Source organism: Rhodamnia argentea, chromosome 9 (genome assembly GCF_020921035.1).
Source record: "Rhodamnia argentea isolate NSW1041297 chromosome 9, ASM2092103v1, whole genome shotgun sequence".
NCBI lineage: Eukaryota > Viridiplantae > Streptophyta > Magnoliopsida > Myrtales > Myrtaceae > Rhodamnia > Rhodamnia argentea.
Window position 1 is genome coordinate 4,038,261 of NC_063158.1, and position 16,311 is coordinate 4,054,571.

Below are 16,311 nucleotides of genomic sequence, written 5' to 3' on the forward strand. Positions count from 1 at the left end.
CATTCCAAACCTTTTGTATGCTTACCTACACTATACTAACCTAAACCATGAGATATAAGGAACTAAAAAAGTTCCATTCTTTTATGCCCACGTCTTGACATATTACACCTTATGGCAGAGGATAACAACAGCATGTTCAACTAAGAGCCAAAAGCATAATAAAGATGATGCATAACAGTTGAAAAGTTTCACTCTTAGAATAGTCAACAAATGAATCAGGAAAGAGCAAGAGGATGGAATTCGGAACTATTATAGCAGCCTAATAAAGAAATCAAGGAACACCCATGTGGATGAAAAAAACGCACAGACAAATAAAAAACGAGAGGGCCAAGAACATGATAACTTGGACAATTGAATCCAGTTACTTCATGTGGAGCAATAAAAGTTTCGAAAAATTAAGGAAGAACATAGAAACCCGGATCGTGGCGGAGAGAGTTTGGCCGGGAATCAAGTGGAAAGTGAGATGCAAAGGGGAATCGCGAGAGTTCAGCCCGATGTCGAACTCCTTCCTCCGTAGAAATCAAGCTTTCGTCGTCGTTTCGGTGGAGCAATCAGAGAGATGGAGAGCGACGGAGCATCGCGAAGAACCCTAACCCCCAAAACGAGAGAGACGAAGAACGACGGATAGGAAGAACATGACGTCGTTTTGTTCATACCCAAGAAAACCAGGTCGTTTCTTTTTCATTAATCCAGGTGGATGCCACATCGAACCCCTGTACTTTTCTTCATCCACGTTAGCCGCCACGTAGGATACTTAACGGTGATTCTTGACAAAAACATAACCAAGGGTAAATCTGTCACACGATATAAGTTTAGGGTTTTTGGTGATACAAAAAAAAGTTCGGGGTAAATGTGTCATAACGGACATAATTTGGGGTTTTTGGTGGTTTTTTCCCTATTGGGAAAGCCAAAACATACCCACATTATCACTTGTTTTTTTTTTTTAAGTACCGCCGACGTTACTTTAACTAGCCATCACCCGCAGACCTCCCATACTGTTCACCACCACTGCAATCCACGATAGGAGAAAAGTACAAAAAAAAATTTATAAACCTATTGCCCAAACTTGCTAATTGAATCAATTCAATCTCAAACTTTTTTGTATATATACCAATTGAGTCCATTCGATTAATTTTGACGGCAATCACTAATGTGGATGTTAGCCATCCTATGTGGCGTGGCCGGCGATGACGTGATTGAGAATATTTTAAGTTTTCTTTCATAACATTTTTGGTTCTTTTTTTCCCCTTTTTTTTCCACTTATATGTGCTTTAGCTCTTTTTCTTTTTTGCTGTGGCTGGCAAAGGCGTCCAGACGACCATCGTTAACCCCTAGGGTGAGGGCTCGTGAGGCCCCTCGCCCGGACTCGACGAGGATCGTGATGCCCTTGCCGGATCCGGGCCACGTAAAGGCATATTGGGCCTCAGCCAAATAAAAAATAAAGAACAAAATATAAAAGAAAAAAGATTAATCTATAAAAAGATAAAATTGCCCATGTCACGTCGGGTTGTCAGAGTTCACATCAGTAATTTCTGGTCAAAATTGGCCGGATTGACTCAATTAATACTAACGCAAAAAGGTTTAGGATTGAATCGGTTCAATTAAAAGGTTTAAGATTGAATTTGTACCGATGCAATATGTTTAGAATTTTTTTTTTTTTTGGGTGCTTTTTCCTTAGCCACGGCCTCCAAATTACTACCGCAAAGGCCTGCCGCAGGACAACGGTCTCTCGCGGTATTGGCTCGTCACTACGATGATAGTGTGAGTGGCCGAGACACGAGCGGTGCGGCAACGAAGGAGACGTCGACAAGAACATCGGCGAAGGTTGGAAAGTGAGAGGCGATGATAAGCTCTGCGGATCGAATGAGCAAACAGTTGGCCGAGATCGAGGATAAGCAAGTGTCGAATGTGATTGATTTTCTCGGGGAGATCGGTTTCCCGGTAGAAAATCATACATGGCCAAAGAAAAATATTGTTTGTAAAGCAAAATGTTTAATGAATTAATCTATTTTCCATCGCTTTCTATCAGAAGTAGTTTTCGAATCTGTACAGCAAATATTCTGTGGGCGAACTCTCATCTATCTCGCATTAACCCAAACATCTTTTTCTCTTAACACGCGGCGACCACGAATTAAATGAGTTTGTCGTTGTCGTTTTCATCCGCACTCCCGCTTGCTTTTTACCATTAAAACGATTTTCTTCTTCTTTTTTCGTTTGATCGATTCTGGGTTATCTGAGTAAAACCTGTCGTCTCTGCAGATTGCAAAGAATCTGATTGTAAGGAAAAAAAAATATTGGGGAAGAAGAAGGTAAGACGATAATTTTCATTCGCCCTATGGTTTAACTTTGACATGCCCATGATATACTCCTAGAGCCTGTTTGGTGATGCTTCTATCACTCTGATTCCTGTTTTGTTGTTCCTGAGAACATAAAAAGGACAGAAATTTGTTTGGAACTTCAATTAATTTTTCTGTTCCCGAGAACAGATCAATAGGCGAGGAACAGATTTGAAACAAAAACAAGAAACCAAAAAAAAAAAAAATCTACTTATTTGTTCTCGAGAACAGAATTAGAAAAAATCATTTATGCTCAGAAATTATTCCCGAGAACAAAAGTATTACCAAACAGGCCCCTAGAGGTCACATCGGAAAAAAGAGAGGAAAAAAAGTACAACAACAAACAAATATTTAGGTGTTTCGAATCGAATTTGATGCCATGTAAAGTGTTTGAAAAAATTATCCAAAAAGTCCTAAACTTATTGTACGGCGATCAATTCAATCATAAATCTTTCAATTATGCTACCGTAGCCCTAAACCTTTTCACTATTTACCAATTTAATCATATACCTTTCAATTATGTCAATTTAATCCTAAATTTTTTGATATTTTGCCAATTTAGTTCTAGATCTTTTCAATATTCGTCAATTTAGTACTAAATCTATATTGGTGGAAAGAACTACGCTGACAAATTATCAAAATGTTTAGATCTAAATAGGCAAATCATCAAAAGGTTTATAACTAAATTGACACGATTGAAAGGTTTATAACTGAATTGCCAAATAGTCAAAAGGTTTGGGATTACATTGACACGGTTAAAAGGTTTAAGACTAAATTGACCACCATACGATAGGTGTAGGACTTTTTGAACAATCTACCATTAACTCTTTTCCACAATAAAACAAACTCGACTTTAATCTCACATTTAACCCAAAAAATTCTGACAATATTCATGGTTAATGTAAGACGAAAGATGTCCAGAACGATTGCAAAATGCTAATTTAAGATCCAATTTATCCCATAAATCACTCATGAATTCATGCCTTCTTCTCCACAAAATGTCTAAAATGATAAGGACCACATTTTGGTCTCTTTGGACCGATTCTTATTTGGGTTCTGTTGACAAGCCTGTCGAGAGCATTAACTAAACTGATATGTAGACAAAAGAAAAAAGAGATCATTTTCCGATGCACTTAAACAATCGAACAAGTACACAATCTAAGAAGGCTAATTACTTCAAACAGACAACTTCACAATTTCAAAACATATTTTGATGAGACTTAACAAGCATCTTTAATTTTTGCTTTTCATCATTGTACTTGACACCAAAAGAGCAAATCTTTAGAAACGTCCCCACATGAACCTAAGCATAACTTTCCAAAATTAAAGTATACTTTCGATTGGCTTATGCTTTACTTAATTGCCCCATATGACATTAAATTTATCACTTTCGTTTTGTAAGATAAACCATTCGTCACAAGTCAAAAGAACCGACGACAACCATTTTATCCATGGTCACACGTCAAGAATCTTTCAACGCGAGAGTCTTGACATGCCATATATTTAAGGACTTTTTGACAATCTAACCTCGGGCACTTTAAGTAAGATAAAGAATATGGACAAGGTACCATCCTTTTTTCAAATTACTTAGGTATCAAAGTAGTCATCTCGTTACCTAACAAAGCAGGACAACAAGGGAAAAAGTCGTCAAACCCAATTCCCCCGCACGGAGCCGAACATAGCCGCAGATCATATTTAAGGATATTTCAATTGCACATCTCCATTAACAATGATTAATCTCGAGACTTCTCGTAATCAACAACTCTAACCCTAGGGCCTAACCACAAACCACAAAGAACAAAGAGAACAATCCTTGAAAAGCTGAATTCCACTATGCAGCGCAGGTTTGTCTGTTCGGCGTGGGAAATTTTCTAAGTGTTCTGTCTGTAAGTAAACAAATCAGGCATTATCGTTTCATTTTCAGGTTATGTTAGATAATTGATAGGGATGTTGTTTTTGAAGGACTCTCTCTTAACTTTTTGTGAAGGAAAGAGAAAACAATTTTAACGATTAATGGAATCAATGACAAGGTACTTTTCATACGAAAAAGAAGAAGAAGAGGGGATGTCACATTTTGTATCTAATGTCTATTGATCTCTGTTATAGAAAGAAATTGTGCTTAAACTTCATATTTCTCACGATTTTCCAACATTTAACATTTGCTTCGATTGTATCCCATTGTTTCTACGCATGTAAATAGAGATAGATATTGACATCAGTCGGGACTGAGGACTAGCATTAGTGCTCGAATGAAACAAAAAAAAAATTAATTTTTGTCGTTAAAATTATGTAGTAATCTTCATCTTTTCTCTGCAAAAACACGCAAATCAAATGGGTATAAAGAGCAAAAACAAAAGACAGGCGAGCTACTTCGATATCACTCGATATCATCAATAGGTTAGCCATTTTAACATATTACTAGGAGATTACTCCGGGCAATGCTAGTGATGGATTAGGCTTTAAAGAAAGTCAAGTGATCTTGTTGTAGTAAAAAAAAACCAAATAATCTTTATCGGACGGCAGATTCAAGTAATATCTTTTAGTTTTTTATATTTTGGTGCAAAGAAAATTTACATAACTCAACGACGAAAATTTGCACTTGTTTTTTTTTTTTTTTTTTGTGGGTAAGGACACTTGTTTTATTTTAATCCTGATAATCTTAACAAATTGTAAATACATCATACCATCTTAAATTGTTTAAGCTGTATTTATCATCACGCACAAATCTCTTAAATAGGTGGTGCTATGGTCCAAAAGACTCGTGATTGATCATAGTGTTGCATTTTATATGTAATTATAAAAAATAAACTATAAATGTTAATGGAGTAATAATTAGCATAAAATAGCATAGGTGATCATAACAAGTGAACACTTCTCTCGTAAAGATTATCATCAAGCATGTTATAGTTAAGGCTAAAGTTAATAGTTGAACTTAGATCAAGCAAGTTATTAAAAGGATCATAAAATAGATATAACACGACTTTCTTATTGTGTGAGACGTAAATAGAGTAATATGCACGATTAAAAAGGGGAAAGGTGTAGTCATGGGTAAGGCTAAAAGTTCTTATTTGACTATAAAAACTATTAAATAACTCAGAAAATATATTAGATTTACTAAACTATGAGATTAAAAAAAGCAACAAACAATTCTAAAAGGACCACAGTCACCAAAGTGCAATTCGTAACCCACATTAATTTAAACTATTTCGTTACAATAGAACTTGGAATAAAAATTTTAGGTTAGAAATGATGAGAGTGTAAAGACGTTAATTAAAGAGCATGATTAGGAAGATAATCAAAACTTCATAAAATCCTCAAGAGGCAAGATAGGCCTTTTACTATTTAAGTCACCTTCTTCTAATGAGCACGTTTTCTGGCAACAAATAACAGAATAGTGGCATTATGTTAGGTGAAATGAAAGAAAAAGTAAATGGATTCAGAAAAGGTTAAAACAATTGAAAGTTCACCCAAGAGGCCAAATCACAAATCATAATATTATAAAACACAACTAAGGATGGACATATTAAAGGTTTTTATTTTTTTTATATTTTTTTTGTTATTCTAAAGTAGATGGATAAAAAGATGGGCTATGGGCATATTAACACATCATTTTTAAAAAATTCAACTCAAAATGCAGTGCTCCATCAAATAACATTTATCACTAATTTAGGGATCACATTGAATAAATTAAAAGTCTAATGATTATATTGCATAATGTGCCGAAGTTTAAAAATCCTTTTATGTCATTTTTCGTATTGGAATTGACAAAAAAAATTTCTCAATGTGCTTAACAATCAATATACTGAAAACCGTAAAGTCTATTTTTATTTTTTTAATAGATATATTTAAGGAACTTATTAACAAATTTCTTTGTTAACTTTAGTGATAATTGATAAATAACGGGGTTACATATGTAAAAAGGTTAAAGTACGTTACAAATGTCAAAATTTATATAAGGCGCTCACTTTAGTGCCAAAACTTTCAAAATGATCATTTAAGTGCCAAATTTTTTGAAAAACGATTACTTCGGTGCCAACTCCAATTTGAGCTAAGCGGCTCGTCGGAAATTCGACGTGGCATTTTTTTTAATATTTGTGCTAACGTGGCTCGTCGAATTTGACATTGAAGTGAGTATTTTTCAAAAAAATTGACACTTAAGTAATCGTTTTGAAAATTTTGGTTCTAAATTTAATACCGAAATGATCGTTTTAAAAAAAAAATGGTACTTATAATATATTTTAGCCCATGTAAAAGGAAAAAAAAAAAGAAACATAGGGCTTCGTGGTTCCATATTTAAGCTGTATGTTCCACTTCCCTTTTCACCCTTTACACCTCCCCCTACCGCTCTCTCTTGTGCAGAGTGCCCCCCCTCTCGCTTCTCACCAAACTACTCTCTCTCTCTCTCTCTCTCTCTCTCTCTCTTTCTCCATTTAAGTCATGCCCGAGTGTAGCTTTTGAACTGTGTTTGAGAGAGGAGAAAGAGGCGTCGTTGCTTTTTGTATCTCTTTGGCCTGTCTCTCTCTCTCTCTCTGCCCCTCCCTCTGTGTTGCATTGTGTTGAGCGGACGGAGCAACAATGGCAGCTTACAGGGACAAGGATCCTCGCATCCATGGCATCAAAACTAAGATTCGGGTCGTCCCCAATTTCCCCAAACCAGGTTCTCACTCCGCCTTTTGCGAACCCTTCAACGATCATTTCTCTCTCTTTTCTCTTGCCCGTCTCCTTTTTCCCTCCAGTTGCAAAATGCTGGAACCGAGATAACTCGGAATAAAAGGAGGGTTTTTGAGGCTACAAGCTCGTTCAATTCTTGAAATTTCCAGTTTATTGAGGATGTTGCGTGAGCATGAGGAGGCAAAGTGAATTTTTTTTTTTTTTTCGCTTTGGCCCCCGTGGTGACGAGATGACATGCAGCACAAGCTTCAAAAACTGTCTCCTTGTGGCTCAGCTTTTCTTTTTTCTTTCTTTGGTGGCATTCCTTTGTTTCAATAGCAGTTTGGTTGAGATTATTGACGGGCATGATTGCAGGCATAATGTTCCAAGACATCACTACTCTGCTACTGGATCCAAAAGCCTTCAAAGACACCATTGATTTGTTCGTTGAGAGATACAAGGGCAAAAACATATCAGTTGTTGCAGGTAAAAACGGGCGTGAAAAGAAAAACATAGAGGGGAAAAATCTTTTTGGGTGTTAAAAGTTTTTATCTTTATATGGAATGTTAGCGAACATTGGTTGAATTGATTTTCAGATTAGCTTTCAAGACTTAGGTGGGGTCCATGCAAAGAAGAAAGTAGGTCAGGGAAAGAATGGGGAAATTTCTTGCTCATTGTTGCATATTATGATTTTTTTTTTTCGGTTTACATGGTCTTCAATCTTGTGAATGCTTTTGAGAAAGATTGTGGAATGGAAGCAACTGTGGTTTTCTTCTATTCTTTACTTGGCTTCTTGGGCAGTGATTTCTTGGTTTGACTATGGGCCATTGCTAGTGGAGTGTGCTACTTAATGCTCTCTATCAAGTTTATTGAGCGGCTCACATTTGCTCAATCTCTCTCTCTCTCTCTCTCTCTCTCGCGAGCATGTGCTTGCATCCTTGATTATGTGGTTGGTAGGTGATAATGGATGCCCACATTGTTAAAGTGGACCCTGCTGATGTGAGCTTGGATTGAGTTGATTTCTGCATATGTCCATGTCTTTTTAGTACTTTGTCTGATTTTACTAGAGTTTGGAGAGAATAAAAATCTCTGGACACTGAAACTTACCTTGATTGGATGTTTCTGTGCTCGGATTTTTCATTCGCATCTTCATGTTGATATGTGAAAACATGAACTATGGTGCCTGCTGCTGCCACTTGTCCCTGAAATGACATGATCTTTGCGTATCACTTCTGGGACCAAGGATATCAACCTTTTGGATATGCTTGTTCTACATTTAAGTGGTAGATTGATTGTCAATTGACTTGTAAGATCGTGGCATGTGACGGAATTTATGGTTGAGAAGCAATTTCATGAGATAGAGTTTCAAGCGTTGGATCACTTTGAGATGATAGGTCCTCATCACTAATAATTGACATTTCAATTTTTCCCCCAAGGGTCAATTTAACTTAAAACAGGATCTCAAACCAACTTTTTGGGTATGCTTGAGTGACTGCACCAAAATTGCTACAGCAGACTATGTTTCCTCTGATATCTCATCAAGGTTTTCAACTTCAATCATCTGCTTAAAATTTTTGCCATTTGCTTTCAAACTGATGATTTTTTTTAATTCTGTGTACTAATGAAAGTGTTTTTCATGCCAATTTTGTGAAAAGATTTGTCTAATGCTGTAACTCTGTGGTATGATTACATGCTCTGATTCTTGGTTGGCAAGCACTGTTACTGTATTTTGTGTAGCGGTCGCTACACATGTCCCATTTATCAATCCCTGAAATTATTTTCTACAATCTTTTACCAGGGATAGAGGCTCGAGGTTTTATATTTGGTCCTCCCATTGCTTTGGCGATTGGAGCAAAGTTTGTACCTCTGAGAAAGCCAAAGAAATTGCCTGGTAACTCCAACCCAACTGTAGTAATTTCCATGCATCCAAACTTCCTTTTCATTAATGTATCTTTTCTGTTATGTATTTAATTTCACGCCGACTTGTCATGTCCTATTTGTTGTTTGTTATATCTCCTCCTCCTTTGTCATTATTTCAATTTGCCTAAAGTATGAGAAGCTTTGATAAATTACATGTACATTGCATTCTGGGCCTGAAGAAGTTGTCGTCATTTGCAAAAATAATTTTTCTGTGCTGGTCATCGTATACTATGATCCAAGTTGAATTTCTTTGTCAGTTCTTTGGTCCCTTAAGATGTCTCTCTGCTTATGGAATGTTTCCATAGTTTACAATTCGTGGTGCTAGGCTGCTAGCTTAGTGCTATGGGCCGATATTCCACAAACGTGTGGTCATGAGGTTGAATTTGCTTGCAGTCCGTGGTTGTGCATGTTTCTCTGTGTGAATGGGTTCCGGACCTCTAGCACATCAGTGGGGCTATGGTGATGGGGCTGGCCCACCTTTGACCAAGGGGGTCTTTAATGGTGCTAAGGCGCAACAAATCTACGGTCTTAAATACGACTCTCATGGCAATAGCCAGAGAGATTAGCCACGCCTATTGCTCCTCTATGCTCGTTTTTTAGCGAATGTCAGAGTCTTTAAACTTTGGCAAGTCATTTTGAGTGAGATCTGTTAGTAATATCATGGTTACTGCACCCTAAGTACACCTTTTCCTCAACTGTGGCTCCATGAATCTACCAAATTGGTAACTCCTGAGTGATCATATGCAAATTCCACCCTGGAATGGTGCCTCGTAATCTTGATATACTTATAATTTGCCCTTCCCAACCACATCTAACATGTTGTATTGGAATAACCTTGATATTGATGTTTTCGTCATTCTCGTCTCATTTTACCTTTTGCATGAGTATGTGGGCCATGGCTATGACCAATAAACAACGTGGCTGTCACATGGGAGAACATCAGTTGATATCGTATTTCATTTCAGCATTTCATTTGACATTGCGTTTATGTAGCTTTTACCTAATTTTTTTTTTCCTATCTGGTTTTCGTTTATACTTCAAGTCCATCGACAAAAGTTCAGTACCTCCAGCCTTCAAATCTTCCCATCTTCCATGTCTTCCAATAATTATTTGGTCATGTTGTGCTCACGATTGACAGAATTTAGCATCCTCCATCTTTAGAAAACTTAGCAATCTTGTTCCTTTCTGGACATTATATGTCAAAACAATTCCACGGTGATGGCTTTCTCAAGATGCATTCATGTAGACACTCTTAGATGAAGAGTGATGCTGCCACTATTGTGGCACTGGTACTAATTGCTTTCTTCCATGGCAGGGGAAGTTATCTCAGAAGAGTATATTCTAGAATACGGAAGAGATTGTCTGGAGATGCATGTCGGAGCTGTGGAACCTGGCGATCGGGCTTTGGTGGTGGATGATTTGATTGCCACTGGCGGAACTCTTTGTGCGGCCATGAATTTACTAGGTAAGTGCTCAGTGGACTTCTAATGTAGCAGTACTAGCAACGCAACAAATCTGCAGCTTCAGGTACTGCAAAGTTAGTTTGGATACTGATTCCATCTCTAATATTTATATCGGTCTGAAAAAAGAGACATTTCTTCTGTTTTTCTGCTACGTTATGCTTACCCTTTATGATAAATAAACCTAAACATGTGCCCGCATGACTGTTTTCATTTTTTGCATTTCTTATACTAAGGTACACAAACTGCATTTTTATGTAATTCTGTTTGTATATCTAAACTTCTGAGTTCTTTATTGTGGAAGGAGGTGTTCTTTGATCTGACAAATAAAAAGTGAGTAGAATATATGGAACTAGAAACTCAAATATTTAACACTTGAGAAGTTCAAAAAAGAGGCTGATAAATTTGTACCCAGGCAAAAGTAATTGATAGGTGACATCTGATAGTATCTTATGGATCTCTTACACATCGCTCTAGCTGACTTTCTCGTGACAGTTTTGGGAAACTCGTAGCATCTATGTAAATAGCTTTATGGCCTTTAAGAAGGGAAATTTTATTATCTACATTTCCCTGTTCCGGTGTTCATGGCGGCAACTTCAGCAGCTGGATCAGGCATTAGGGCTCAGTTTTGTGAACATGGACTACTAATTAGTTTGCCTTCTGACAAGTAGCATACCAAGTGGGCAAGAGGAATTTGGTTTAAGATTTATCTTCCAATAGGAGCTGCCTGATATGTGTGAACATAGCTTGCTGGTTACATATTCTAACCACAGTGAGTCAATGCAAAGCAGCCTTAGGACTGCTGTACCAAAATGCTAGTTTGTCGAAAGAAGCGAACGATGCATCTTCTCTGATAAACAGCCCCCTTGCTTCTTCCCATCTGTCCCGTATTGCCTCACCAGAAAAGAGCTCTCCTTCGCTTCTCCTGAACTTGATCATCATTATCATGAACTTACACTTTAGTATCTTGGTGAATTGCTTGGTTTAGCAAATCTGCTACCCCCTGGGCACAATCTCTTGTTTTTCTTTGTTTAGACTTGATTCTTTCAATGAGCTAAGTCATATGCTTCATCTCCTCGTGTAGTTTTCACTGTGAATACCACTTAGATATTTTGCTATTTCGATCTCTAAACTTATGCCCAACTTATGTTCCTCAGAACGCGTTGGTGCTCAAGTAGTCGAATGTGCATGCGTCATTGAACTTCCAGATTTAAAGGTGCGTATATCATAATGACACTCTCTTTCTCCTTCAGCCATTCATCGTTCTGTCCATCTTCATTTCATTCCACTTCTTTGCATCCTATTGTAGAATTATCTTCTCTCTCGCAGAACTTCTCATCTATGTGGCTTGGGCCATTACCGTATGTTGTTTTCCCATTATTGAACATTTCAGGGACGTGAGAGGTTGCATGGCAAACCGTTGTATGTACTCGTGGAGTCGCATTGATCGGGGGACGATGCTCCAACTACAGCAAAGCGCTCCACAATGTACATTAAGAGGGATTCGTGATCACTTCAGGGCTGGAATATGCCTTTTCATTCTTCTCTGTTTCGATTAGGTGGGAGATAATTTTGAAGTCTGCTGGTTCAAGACCATCCGTTTATCTTGTCGGTTGGGCTAAAAATTAGAACTACATAAAGGGCTTCTTTGGCAGAAGATGGTAGAAAATTTTCCATTAAGCTTCTCGAGTATGAGACCAGACACGGGCTTTTGACCTCGTGCTATTTTGGTGATTCATCCTTTGCCAAATCAAAGAGGTCTTAAATTCAATTCGCATCCTCTCTTTCCATGCTTTCTAGGTTGTAAAAGTTGAATGAGAAAAAGGACCTGGTCAAGTCTCAAGTCAGCAATCCGAAGATCGCATCCGCATCGCAAGACGTTCCGAGAAAGTTCGTCAAAATGGCATCGCGTTTTTCGGCAGTTGTTCTGAACTGTCACTAGAGCAAATATAGAATGAATGGTGAAGGAAATGATGGAAATCGAGCAATGAAAGTGACCATATGCCCTCTACTCTTGCCCTCTCTTTTCATGTTCCTCCTAAGTAAAGTTAAAGTATGGACCAAACAAAGCATGTGGCTTGCGAAGCACTTAAGACTTGGGCAATAAGTATGAGCAGTTGAGAAAGGTTTGGCGACCCCTAACCTAATTGGCATCACCACCACCCTCCTTCGCTAGCTTGACCTAACCCTCTTGCATCCATGTGTGATCTGATCTCATTCTACTTCATTAATGGTCAACTGTAAATGCCACCGTACTGCACGAGGGCCGAACCTAAGAGGCTTTCTCGAGAGCGTCCATGGCAGGTCAAAATCGGGACATTTTAGCGATTCATCGAATAGTTAGGGCAATGAAACATGAGGAATGAGAAAACCCCTTGCCTTTGTTAACATCGACTTGGACTGTATTTCGTCCGGTCAATGACGAGTTTTTGGCCAACTGTGTAGCTCGTCGACTTTGGGTTGGATAAAGGGATCTTTATTTGCTTCAACGGTTCCATCAATAAGCGGTATTTTCTCAGAAGCTATATATAGAAGAGAATTCAGATGACTGGTTTTTTGGGTTGAGCATAGTGGACTGACGAAACCGAGAACCGCCTGGACTGGACCGGACCGAACTAGCTCATTAGCTCTTGTTCTGGGGGGCTCTGGTCTGGTTCCTGGTTCCAAGGGAGAACCAGACCAATCGAACCGGATCGTATAAATATTTCTGTTAAAGAAAATTTCCTAAACCTAAACCTAAACCTAAAATGCTTAGGATGACTTCTAGATTTAGCGACAACGCAATGCAATTAAAGAAAGATGGTCTAGTGAATACGACGCTAACAAGAAAAATTTAACGACATATTAAAAGAAAAAGAAAAAGAATGCGATTGACCCGGTCCGATTCCCAATCCTTGAAATTAGGGACTAATCCTATTCCCGTTTTCAAAGTGAGATTGGACCAGACCGGAAATCGATCATTACCCATTTTTGTTGCCCAAGGAACTAATCGCCACTTGATTTGACCATTGGGGCGGTTGAATGAATGCATTACTGTCAAAACCATAATTCTGCCATAAAAAAAAATAATAATAACATGTTGTGCATGATCATATACTGTCCGACGAAGATGAAAGAAAAGAGTACCTCAAAGTCAAATCTTTAGTATTTCATGACCAAACAAGATTATCTTAATGCAATGCCCAAACTGCTATCTTGAATGGCAGACCAAGCATGGTGCTTGATGATGGCCAAGAACATAAACAACTACGGCACGATGATGTACACTCATGTTAGCCCTCAGCTGTATCCATCCGGGTCTTCTTTCTTTAATCAATCTTATGATCAAATCAATTCAATCCTTACTCCAACTAAGATTGAAATGGTTAATTACCGACTTAGACATTCATTAAGATGGTTTCCTACATAATCAGAAAAACAAAACAAGGTAAAAAATGAACTAAAGTACTCCTCAAAATTAGTAGTGATATGACACCAAAGATTAGATTAAAATCGTAAATTACGAGCTTAGCATACATTCAGACAGCTTTAGACATGATAAAAGACAACTAACCACCACCCCCAAAAAAAAAAAAAAATTTCACATCTTCATCGTTCCAAAGCAAAAAAGACCCCCAAGGAAGTAATAACAAACAAAGTTTAAATAGCAAATGAAATGTCAAAAGTTCTTTCCATGTACCTCTTTACAGTCTATAGATAATAAGGAAGCAAGGCAAGACCGCGCGAGGATCAAACACTATCAACTCGCCCTTGTCCCCATTCACCGAGTCATACCCGGCCCGAACCTCCAAAAAAGGGTCGGGTCCGGCCTGTTTCGCCACCCGGCCCGCGATGACCCGGCAAACCAGCATAGCCCTCCTCCCCTTCCCGCCGCCCGCCCTCTCGTGGGCCGACCCGCTGCCCGCGAAGAACGTGCAGACCGCCGCCCCCTTGCCGCCGGAGAAGGCCGAGAAGTCCGCCGAGGAGATGCCGCCACCCGCCGACGCGGGCCCCATGCAGCGGAACCGCATGACCTCGTTGCCATCCGCGACGCACCGCGCGGCATTGTCCTCCGAGCACCCGCCAACTACGCCCAGCCCGAACCCGGACCCGGCGCGGGACTTGACCGCCTCCCGATATTCCTCAAACCGGGCCGTCGTCTTGGGCCCGGTCTGGACCTTGAAGATCTTCTCGACCCGACCGGGAAACGCCGACATCTCGCTCCAGCTCGTGTGGAAGATGATCTCCACCACTTTGCGCGACGGGTGGCCCTCCGGCAGCTCGGTCAGGGGCGGGCATAATGACCTGGAGGAGCGCGGAGAGACTGCCGCGGCCTGAACAACTTTCCGGGTGCGTGGGTCGTTCGGATCCGAGTCCCTTTTGGAGGGTTTGGAGTGCTTGGACTTGGTGGGTAGCGGTTGCTCTGTTCTTGGTTTGGGCTTTCCTCTGGCCATCTCGACGATGTCCCTCACGGTTTGTGCGCTCTTCCGGCAACTCGCCGACGTCGAGAGGCGGCTCTTCGCCTTCGGTTGGTGGTAAACGTCCTCGAACGCTCTCGATTTGCAGTGCAACGACTTGACCCACCCGGTCGCCATTGATTTACGAACACCTCGACCTTTGGTCTCTCTCTCTCTTTCTCTCTCTCTAGAGAGCTTAATATGGGTCTCTCTTCTCTTGTGATGATATTGTTCCTCCCATGATTCTGCTTCTCGTCTTGGCGTTGAAGCTCGGCGGTCTGGAGGGAGAAGAAGAAGAGGAAGAGACGATGGCGCGATATTAAATGATGGGCGTTTACTACCCGCATGCACGCGAAAAGACGAGGACGCCCTCGCCGGGGTCGACCCCACGTGGGCTCTGTCTCCTCCCTTTCGCGGGGGGCAGAAGTGGAAACAGGGAAAAAGCTACAGAACAAAAACCATTTAATCGGGGAAACAAATTTCCATAATTATGTCGCCGACGAGAGATTTGAATTTTTCCATTTTCCGCCGGGGGAGGGGGTGCGGACATTGATAAGACGTTTTGTATTTTGCGTTTGGTTGTGACGGGTCGCTACCAGAATGCTTCGGCGTCTTTATTGCTTAAAAAGGCTTGGGGATTTGGCAGTTCAAAATGCATTCAAATCATCATCCCCTTCATTACTAGAATATCTTAAAAGATTTGACGTTCGATTGATTTTGCCTGATTTGGCCAGCAGAAGAAGAGGGGCCCGGGGCGGAGCATAGAACTTCCTCATCTGTTCTCCCAATTTCCTTGTGCCTTCTTGGGCAATAAGGGACCCATGAAAAGGACACCAAGTCCAGCATTATGGTCACTTTGAGAAGATTATCATGTAGCTAGGTGGGAGAACTTAGGTTGCTAGCCACTGTTTTGCGCTTGACCGAAATGCCACGGTCGCGACGAATCCGACGAGGCTAATGGGTCAACAATGCCTAAGCTATTTTTTCGATACAGTGTGAGATTTTGAAAAGCGAATCATATATGTCGTGTAGGGTTTTCATGTCTCTCGCGCCTCCTATTCAAGTATTCTTCGAAGTCGTTTAAGTTCCTCTCCTGTCCACCATTGATAGGACGGCATTGTTGATTCGTTTTTCGCCCCCAGCAATTTCAGATATTTTCCATGCAATCTCTCCTAAAGGTAGTGAGAGAAAAAGTTTACGTACACTATTAGCTTTGAAGATAATAGTTTCTGGACAGAGCTCTCTCTCTTTTCATGTTCCTGCTCCTCGGCTTTGTTTTTCCTAGGCGGTCCAGTCAAAAGTAATCTAGTACTGGCGATTATTCTCCTCCTCTTTTTGTCTTCTCTCCAAGCAAACCAAACTGTCTTCAAGACTACTAGTGTCCCCCAACAAGAGCCTTCAATAATGCGGCTTAAGCACTACACAGTACATACCACAGTTTGCCCAAGCTTTTGCCAAGAAGCAAAACAAAAAAATTATTGGTACTGAGTACCAAACATTAGATGGATG

The 16,311-nt window shown here is 39.9% G+C and overlaps 2 protein-coding genes across 2 annotated transcripts; one reads left to right on the plus strand and one right to left on the minus strand.

The window, feature by feature from the left end:
* Positions 1 to 6,660: 6,660 nt before the first annotated feature.
* Positions 6,661 to 12,137, plus strand: LOC115736980 (adenine phosphoribosyltransferase 4). The gene is made up of 6 exons (XM_030668909.2): positions 6,661 to 6,993; positions 7,362 to 7,472; positions 8,785 to 8,877; positions 10,222 to 10,371; positions 11,524 to 11,582; positions 11,760 to 12,137. Exons 1-6 carry the CDS (start codon positions 6,912 to 6,914, stop codon positions 11,811 to 11,813), a joined length of 549 nt encoding a protein of 182 aa, XP_030524769.1. The 5' UTR covers positions 6,661 to 6,911; the 3' UTR covers positions 11,814 to 12,137.
* A 1,316-nt stretch (positions 12,138 to 13,453) lies between these two features.
* Positions 13,454 to 15,243, minus strand: LOC115736978. The gene is made up of 2 exons (XM_030668901.2): positions 14,048 to 15,243; positions 13,454 to 13,767 (listed from the first exon to the last, which is right to left on the minus strand). The coding sequence occupies exon 1, from the start codon at positions 14,938 to 14,940 to the stop codon at positions 14,050 to 14,052; it is 891 nt and encodes a 296-aa protein (XP_030524761.1). The 5' UTR covers positions 14,941 to 15,243; the 3' UTR covers positions 13,454 to 13,767; positions 14,048 to 14,049.
* Positions 15,244 to 16,311: the final 1,068 nt, after the last annotated feature.